Source organism: Notothenia coriiceps, unplaced genomic scaffold (assembly GCF_000735185.1).
Source record: "Notothenia coriiceps isolate Sejong01 unplaced genomic scaffold, NC01 NC01_scaffold00014293, whole genome shotgun sequence".
Lineage (NCBI taxonomy): Eukaryota > Metazoa > Chordata > Actinopteri > Perciformes > Nototheniidae > Notothenia > Notothenia coriiceps.
This window is the reverse complement of record NW_011346994.1, coordinates 38,053-47,998: the sequence shown is the minus strand read 5'-3', so window position 1 is coordinate 47,998 and position 9,946 is coordinate 38,053. Positions and strand designations below refer to the sequence as shown.

Genomic DNA, 9,946 nt, shown 5'->3' with positions numbered 1-9,946 from the left:
CCAAGATATTGGTCTATACAGCATGGTGTCAGTCATATGGTGCATTATAAAATGTATGAAAGCCCCATGCTGAAAAGGAATACACAACCCTTAGACATATGAAGTTGATTTTAGTCATATAAGAAAAATAAAACTATCCAGAGATATGTTGTGTTTTGGAGTTCCGAGCATGAACATTGTTACTGGTGCCCAGCAGGCTGACTGATGTCTGTAAGCTATTTGTAGCCATTATGTGTCTATAAAAGGAAATATGCAGGGTGATACACAACCCAACAGTAATACACTTTGAACTTTGCAAGAGGAGCTGAAAGGTGTGCAGCATGCTTTACCCGTATCTGCTTTGATACATTTTTAAACTTTGAGCACTTTTTTTCCCCGGATCCTGGAAATAAGCAGTACACTTCTGGATGGACATGAATTTAAATCAGAAATGGACGGGTTGAAGAATAGTCTGGGGAAGGTAAGAGGTGTCTGGAAAATATGTGTTTCTATTGAAAATAATAAATAAATAAATGATAAAAAGCCTCTTTCTGGGGATTTTCTGTAAAGCTGAAGTAATATCTCTGAGCTGACTTTACTTTCCACTGGCCTTTTCTGTTATAATGGTTATAGCTTTCAATGAAGATTTGAACTTCGAAGCAAAATTCTACAGTAAAAATAGACCATAAATAAATAATAAATAAATCTATCTGCACTATTAACCCTCCCATTTAGCTCTCTACCACCCGCTGCAACCTTCTGGGCTTTCACACATAAACACATAGACACCGTTTATACTCAGCCGGCAGCTACTTGATACTTATCCTGTTATTTCCTGTCACACAATGAGGAAAAACAGTTACCAAATTGCTATCGGGAAAACTGAAAGTTACGATAATCAATGTAAACAAAAATGTTCACAGTTTATATATCTCATTTAAGTACATGTTTCACTTTTATGACATCTCTCTAACTTCTTATCACTGCACCACAAGGTCATAAAGATATCTTTATGATGTCTTATACAGCTTTTCATCATAGAAAATGCTTTAAAATATGTGAGTAATATTAATCACACTGTCATATTGTATTTGCTGCTGTTGAAAAAACAGGAATTGATTGCAAAAACAAGCCTTGTTTGATGTTGTATGAAACTTGGAATCATATTTGTTTTTGATGTAAGAGAGTTAGCCCTATGTGCTCAGTGGCATCTGACAGCGGGCTATATTTGCTTCCCATATCTTCTCTGCAGGGAGGGGTAGTGTGTTTGTCTGTAATTAAACTCTTTACTTACTGACACACCCAACTGTTTATGCTTCACTGCGGCACAACGTGAGCTACTCAGATATGCATTTTAACATCCGTGGAGCCCAGCGGCTTCAGATTTACTGCAGCGTGTGTGCACTTATTCTGTATGTGAATTTATATTATGTAAAGCAGCTTCTACAGAAGTCTTGCATTCATCAAGTAGTTTGTTTTCTTTATTTGTCACTTTATGGCTGCTCTCTGTTTATGAGTGTCCCTTTTAAAGGTCTCCACATAGGGTGGTCTCCTTCAGAAAATGATTTAGTGCTGCTTGTATTCGGCCCCAGGTCGGACATGCCACAACAAATAACCGAGTGATAGCACGCTCGCAGGGAATCGACATGTAGCACAGTGAGTCAGTGGTGTCTGGAAATGTGATCTTTGAGGACGGTATGACCTCGGAGAAACTCAACGCAATTAAACATTCAAGAGGGCTCCGATGGGCAAGTAGGAAATGCTTGCTTTGAACTTTCACAGTATAAACTTACTCTGCTTTGACTACAGAAGACATGCAAACAAGGAGGTTGCGTCAGAGCAGAAATACATAAACAAGTTTAAAAGATGGCGCACGATTATTTTAAGTGAGGCATTTTTTCTGTTCCTATATTTATAGCTCATTAAAGATACGTTGGTGTCCCTGAGATACATATCTTCACCCTTCATAGTCAGAAACTAGGACATGGTTCACATAGGACATGAGTGATATAGGATTAGTGGTAGAAGAAGATATAGGTTTAGTTTCACATCTAACATGTCAAACTAAAATATATAACAAAGACAACCAAACAAGAACAGACAGCAAACACAAAAAGCTAACTCTAAATTAACAACATGTTATGAATATGGATGAGTAAATGTACAAGCACTACTCCTTTACAAAAATATTGTATAAATAAACCTATTGTTAAGCATAGACCCTCCAGAAAAACGCGATTCTGCGATCGCAGAATTTACCGCATAATCAGCAAAATGGCGCAGATTTTTAAAAGGCCGCATATTTATCAAAAGGCCGCATAATCCCCGCATTTTTCCACACAAAGTTGAGAAAAAAAAAAGTTGACTCGTCTTGACGTGACGTCATCAGCTCGCGCATCACAGAATGTAAACAACACTGTATAGAGTGAACGTGTGGAGCTCATACGATGGAGAAAACACCAAGATGAAAAAATCTAATCCATCTCATTTACCGACGAACATTTCTACTAAAGACCGGGCAAAAAGTGGGGGGAAACTATTCTGCACCCCGTGCAACTGTGTGTTGGAGCATAAGAGAAAATCGACGGGGACGACCCACTTTGATTCATTCAAACATTCGAAAATGCTTTCTGCTCCTGCGGACAAGAAAGCCGAACAACTCACGTTCAGCGAGGCATCAACCTCCAAAAACCTTTCGAGGGCTACAAGAAACGAAGTGAGTAGCCTACAAGATTGAAGCTGGTCAGATAACGAACGAGTAAATGAAAACGGAATGAGGCGGAGAAGTGTGTGTGTGTGTGCGTGTGTGTGTGTGTGTGGTGTGTGTGTGAGATTAAAAAAGCCCAATTGTTGGCAGTCTCAGCAATAAATAAACATTGAATGTGTTTAATTGAATAGTAAAGGGGTTTAACGTTAGTGGCAGGTTGTGTGTGAGAGAGAATAAATAAGACAGCCCAATATTTAAAAAAATTGTTATTATTTTCCCCCGCATATTTAGCATATTTCGCAACTTTCCGCATATTTCGCAACTTCCCGCAATTTCACCGCATAAAATCACATAAAACCCCGCATGTTTAGTCGCATAATCAAGGATTTTAGCCCGCATAATCAAGGAATTTAGCCCGCATAATAAAGGATTTTTGCCCGCGTTTTTCTGGAGGGTCTTACCTCAGTTTGTACTGTAAACGACAAATGAAAAAAAACGAGACAACAATGTGAAAATACTCCATTACAATTCTAATATTTAACATACTGTTGAGTATTTAAATCTCATATTTGATCAAATATCATATCAATCTGTAAAGTAAAACTGTAGATAGATGTGAAATATGTAGTGGATCTAAAAGTAGAAGTATACATTTGTGTAAAATTGTAATGTGAATGTGCATAACATCCTTTCAGTGTAAAGGAGAATGTATCTTGTGTTTGTATTTCCTTACTGTATGTATGACCTCCTCCTTGGGCTCTATGTTCAGGGTTGATTATTTTCTGAATTTCTTAAAGAATCACTTATCTTACTTTATATGCGCCATTATGTACGTCAGTCATGCATCTTGGGCTTTACCCTGAGAAGAACATGATGTGCTTTATGGCCTTGATGGCTTTTTACATGTGTCACGTGTGCAAAGTTATAACCAGCTAGGAGTGGATAAAACCAGTAATCAAGCGAAGTGCAGCAGGATTGATGCTCCACCTGTTGAAAATACATAATGTTACAACTAACCTGAAGGCTGGTTAAACTAATATGAAAAAGATTACGTTTCCTCAACTACTTAATTTGTTGAAAGCAGTCCTTTGTGTTATTTTTGAGTGAAGCCGTTCTATAGGACCAGGTGATGATTTGCAATTAAACGTTTCTTGCATAAGGCATATCAAACAACTGTTCTTGAAACTAAAATAGTTCCAGTCGGAGCCGCAGCATGCCATTGAAACAATAGGTTTCATTTTCCGTTTAAAAAAATCAAGCTCTGAGAAGCCCTGCTCTTCAGACACCACATCTTGTTTTGCAACTGATTTTTTATATTCTTGCCATATTTAGCTTGCCACATAATGTGATATCAGAGCGGGGTTGTTGGTTGAAATGCAGTACAAATGTGAAATGGAAGGTGAAAAATAAAGTTATATGCTGATTCTTTGCCTGTGTCTACATCAAACTGCAGGGGCTGTGTGATCTATTTTTAATAGAGTCTGAAGTATGCGCTACAATAACCTCTGCTGATTAGCATGGGAAATATCAGCGCCCTTCCCCTCCAGCTTACATTTGACAGGTGACCTGTCACCGTAGAGAGGAGAAGCTGATTAGTGAGCAGCAGAAGTTTTGTGAGTGGGCTTTGATTGCGGCAGGCAGAATTTTAGGAAATGTATGGAAAATACAGACCATGAATCGCGTTTGATCCCAACAACAAATCAAAACATCTACATCGGTTAACACTCTTCAAAATATGTTGAGATGCAATCTTTTTGCAGAAAATGTAAGCTAAGAAATGGGAAATATAGTGATGTTAACCCTAAATGCAATTATTTTGTGCAGCTCTAATTCCTTTAAAATGATAAGCACAGAGATAAGGTGTGTGTCTCTCGTATATTGACACAATTCAGAGCACCACCTCTTTATACATTTTAGCAGGGGCATCCCTGACACATCACTGCTGACAGTGTGAATGCTGCTGTGAGTAGTTTAGGCAAAGAGCTGCATGTAATAACCTCTGGAAACATTTCAGAGATTTCACAGTATGGACCTGTTGCTTAACCCAGGGTGTCAACACCAAAGTGATTTTACTTAAGCCCATTTTCCACTTTTCCCAGGACACCACAGTTCTGTTTGGCAAAAAAAAGTACAGATCTCAGATAACTGTTGTTTGGATAAATGAAAACCAAAAACGTCTTGCCATCATGTGAAAAAAAGCATACGGCACCTACCGACAGAGCTTTCACAGTTCAACCCAAGCCATTCATGAAGCAACATGCCACACTATAAATGCTAAGGTTGGGATTCTACATTTATTGCATCAGCCAGAGGCAAAATGCATCCAAATTGTGCACCAACATCAACTTAGACCACATTGGGGGTCAAAGGTCAACGTCACTGCTTATCTCAGAAAATATGTTTCTGCCCAAACCTTAAAATGTCATGAGAAAATTGAGACAATTTCAAAAATATTTCCAAAAGGTGTCGAGGCAAACAACTGTGAGGCGGACATTCTCGTTCTTCATTATGTGCTGAAACAACAGCTTGACAAAACACATTTCAGTGACCATTGTAAATGTGTCACACAAGAAGAATTTTTGTTACATTGTGCAGACGAAAATGTGAGCTGATTTAATTGTAACTCATTACTGCTGTATGAGTCTGGGTTTGCCGGGGCTTTCAGCTGCGGCGTGCTAAATGGACTGATCTTTGTGTGTGATGATGGCTAATTAGTGGCGGGGTACAGAGCCTGGGAAGCAGACAGAAATAAGATATTCTCAATCTCAGTGTTATTTAACTGTTAAAAAAAACATTAGGAGTGACAGAAACATAGATCTGATGTGGATCTCAACATGATCCCTACCATTTTTTATAGAAAATAAGTTTCATTTTGCTTGGCTCATCATTTACTGCATCGTAAGTCAACAAGTTTGTGTGCTTTTCTATATAACTAGTATGTGAACAATCTGTTCCTCTCCTCTCTGTTTTTACAGATTTCAATAGGAGTCCCTTCTATGTTCACCTTTGTGCCAGTGGTGCAGCAATTACCAATTAAAAGCATTGTTTCTGAGGAGGACAGACCTGGAGCTCTGACAGGAAAAACAAGCAAGGTAAAGCAACAGCAGCCGCAAACCACTCAGAATAGTAAATAGTGATATAATCTCCAACTGGGTTTGATTTCCTGTAACACACTCACAGCATGGATTACAATGTGTTTATCAGAATTCACTTGCTGACCGAATTTAATGTTTATTAAACTAATTGACTTTTATCGTGTTGTCATCTGTCGCTTGTAGTATCACTTTAATTAACTCTCTGTTTTTGCCCTGGAGACCAACATGCTCATGATTCTATTTGAGAACAATTCCCCAGCATCACAATTGAACTCACTTAGACTTCCTGACACATTTTAGAGTCTGTAGTATTGGGTTGCAAAATGTAAAAGATAGCGAGTTTGAATGCTCTGAGGCTGTTTAAGTTTGAACATTTGAAATGCCTTTCTGTTCCACACTTTCCTTCTATTTACAAAAAAAACACATTTATAATTTTAATCTAAAATAATACTTCACTATTAATACTTTCAAAAGCAAAGTACTCTCACTTTTAAAATTATTTATTCAAAAACTTTCATCAGACTCATCTGGACATCTCAAGAGAGTTAGGAAAGAAGGAGGGACATACAGCCATGTTTAAAAGTCACCTATTATGCAAAATACACTTTTTCATGTCTTTTATACATAACCATGTGTCCCCCTCTGTGTAAAGAGATACTGAAAGTTTCAGGGAAAAAAATTTGTTCACTTTTTGTCCTGATCCATTTATATAAAAACCTTATGATGTCATAACGATTTTTTTGGCTTGTGTAGCCATTGGCCAATAACCAACCAATGTAACCCCCCCCCACCTTATCACCTGAATCTCCTCCTAGAGCACCATTGTGTTCTTTTCAACCAAATGGCGTGGGGAGTGGCTCCTTATTTTCATCTAAAATAACAGACACAGAATCAGCACTTTTGAAACAGGACTGAAACAGAGGGGATTATGGGATGCTACAATGTGTGATCTGTTTGGTATTTGGAGCCAAACACTTCAGAGACATGTTTTGTATATATCTGAGACCTGTAATATATTGATGTAACAGTATAATAGGCGGACCTTTAAATAATTCAGTATGCGGTCCCCACTGAAATCCCTTAAATTAGGTATATGGACAAAATACTGGCGTCTGATTCCTCTGAACTTATTTTAAAAAGAAAGGGAAACTAATTTTATAAGAAGACCACAAGCTAGAGTCATGTCAGTGATTTAACGATTAAAGACACTTCATTAGCAATTATATCAACAATGCTCTTTCTCAGGTTGTGAAACAGCTCTCAATATGTGTGTCTGCATCTCCAAGGAGAAATTAGAAAAATAGATTCACAAGCTGTATTAGTTTTCCTATTGGAAAATCTAGACCTGTAAACATTAACATTATTTTAAGTCATGCTTGGAGATGTCGAAATATAAGAAATCATTTGTTATATATTTCCACTTTTCCAGGTTTTCACAGTGGGAATAAATGTCATTGATTGATATGATTTGAAATGCCTCATGCACACAGCACACATCAATACCTCACATTTCTAGATGTGTGAATCAATATCAAACACATTCTGAACAACCTCAGGGAACAAATCAGATGTTGTGGATTCACTTTTTCATGCATGTCATTTATTTTCTGTCATTGATGCCAGAAGCAGTTGTGGTGTCAATAAGATGTCTCAGTTTGTATACAACATATACACTTCAAAATAAATGATTACATATACCATTCAAAGGCAAATGCCAACATATTATATTTGTCTTTTGACAGAGGCTTTTATGAGTCTTTCCTTTTTTCCTGAGCGTAACTTTGTGTAATTGAATGCACCCAGACTAAACAATGTTCAAGAGAAAGTTATCATCGGGGCACCGCAGTGTGGATTGCTGAAAGGGTTAATGTGCTTTTGGATATTTATCCAGCACAACAGCTCTGAGTCCCGACTGCTTCTGCTGCCGGGAGTCTCGCTTCAAAGGTCTTCTCACCGAGGGGGGTACACGATCACTTTCTCAACTTCCCCCACTGCTTTTACCTAAAGGAGTGGCTGCCCTTCATGGTATGAGCAGACAACATATGAATACTCTGAAAGGCTGAATAACACCGTGTTTTAGCAAACATGGGGAAGTATTGCTCTTGGGTCATTCCAGAATTGGAGGATATTTCATGTCCCCCATATAAAAAATCTAATAATCCATGCCCAAAATGCTAAAACATGCATTTATTGTGTTAAACATACTTGTCTTGAGACAAAATGTATATAAAGTTGTAGAAAAAGTGGTTTCAAAATATTATTTTAATTATCAAATAGCTCTCGAACATCCCCTAAAATGGCATTTTTCTCTTGTCCCCGCTTCTTGGTGACCAACTTGCATGTCAAATATAACATTTAAAATAGGGATTTTATTTAGTTTTTTTGGTATTATTCTATATGTCTCTTGTAATGGTAAAATCAATTTGTTAAATCATAAACATATTTTAAATAACAGTAATTTTGCACAGAAGGTGTGTCCCTCAACATGCGTTCAACCCGCGTTCAACCCTGTTACCCAAACCTTTTTAGATTGGCACAGGAAGTGAAAAAACTGTAAATCAGATGACACAGTGGAAGTGACATCAGAAAGCCATGTGCTAGTGCCATGGGTAGACCAAAACTAAGTTTATTTTTCCTATTTTTACAATCTTTTCAGTCTTAAAAGAGTGTGGCACTCCGACCCACTCAACCCTGTAACTGATATTATCAGAATAAAGCATATTCATTTCAAAGTTATCTTTCTTGCATTAGATATCCAAGTTTGTCCTTGCCTTGAAAGTAGCATTACATGCTACAGTACATCTAGCAATAATTCCTGAGGTTAAAGCTCAAATTAGCATTGATTTTCAACCCTGTTACTTTCAACCCTGTTACTATACTTAGAGTAATTGGAAAATATACATTTGATGCCTAGCTGGGCAAATCACTTTTTTTGATGGTTTATTATCTGTTTTTCCTAAATACATTAAAAAATAAAAATAAAATAAAAGGTTCATTTTTCAAAAATGTTGGTGTCTAAATTGTCCTCCAATTCTGGAATGACCCATTCATGAATGTACAGTATTAGGTTGTGTCGCTGTACATAGCTGCTTATTTATTTCTGCCATGTCTTCATTTGAACTCCATTTACACTTCATTAGTTTGTTTTTCCGTTGCTCTCTTTCTTTCTCTCATATTGTTGTACTTTACAATAGATCAGTGACAGACATCTCCAAATATACATTTTGGTTTTGGTGACCCACATTGCTGCCTTAAAGCTTCATCTCCAGCGCTCAACTCCACCAGGTCTTTACCGGCCTTATTGACCGTCTCGACCGTCGCCTTGTGAGCAGACATATCAGTGTGCATCCAGACCCGGTGAGGACACTATCTATACTGACTCAGCAATCACTGTAAGTTATATTCTTGTTTAAATAGACTTCTCTGTTTCATTTATTCTACTCTGTATAATTGTTCTGTAGTTATTGTAGCTAAAACGGCGATTTATGAGAGATTTTAAATCTCAGATCTGCTCAACTCAACCTGTAAGACAGGTCTCAGTGGGTCACGCGCCTCAACCCTGCATTACAATAGGCAGGAACACTCTGCTGTCGCCCACCAGCTGAAGAGAGTTAACTAATTAGAGGGGCGTGCCCCCACAGCTGTGAGAACTCAGCAATCAGCTGTGAGAACTCAGCAATCAGGTGTCCATCTTAGGTGGCTCTTTCCTGGAGCGTCAGCCAGACGAAGACTGACAAAGACATTGGAGTCCTGTTGGAGTCACGAGGGAGGCAAAGAGGAGGCAAATCCTACTTTGATTGAGCTAAGTATCGCTGGTGTTTTCTTTTGTTTTATTCAATTCTCTTTGGTTCTCTAGCCCCTCATGCTATTTAACCGGCCTGCTCTTGTCTATCCCACATGCTCCACTGAGATCCAACATCTCGTTTCAGGGGGCCTGTGGAACTGCCAGTCAGCTGTTCCTAAGGCTGACTTCATCTCTTCAAAACCTTTATTTATTCAGGTGAAAACCCATTGAGATCATTGACCTCTTTTTCAATGGTGACCTGCTGCAAGTAGGTTCCAACATGAATACAAACATGACAGAAAAACAAAGAGGACATCATATGACATATTTACATTGACTACAGTTTGTATAGCTAGTAGCATTTACAGATACCAATAGTTT

The 9,946-nt window shown here is 38.0% G+C and overlaps 1 protein-coding gene across 2 annotated transcripts in view; it reads left to right on the top strand.

Annotated features, from left to right (window-relative positions):
* Positions 1 to 290: 290 nt before the first annotated feature.
* Positions 291 to 9,946, top strand: part of mlip (muscular LMNA-interacting protein) — a 36,751-nt gene continuing 27,095 nt past the window's right edge. The window contains exons 1-2 of one of the 2 annotated variants that reach the window (XM_010774614.1): positions 291 to 460; positions 5,662 to 5,778. In XM_010774614.1, the coding sequence (XP_010772916.1) occupies positions 431 to 460; positions 5,662 to 5,778 (147 nt within the window). In that variant the 5' untranslated portion in view covers positions 291 to 430. The remainder of the gene's footprint in view (positions 461 to 5,661; positions 5,779 to 9,946) is intronic. The other variant, XM_010774615.1, reaches the window with a different exon arrangement.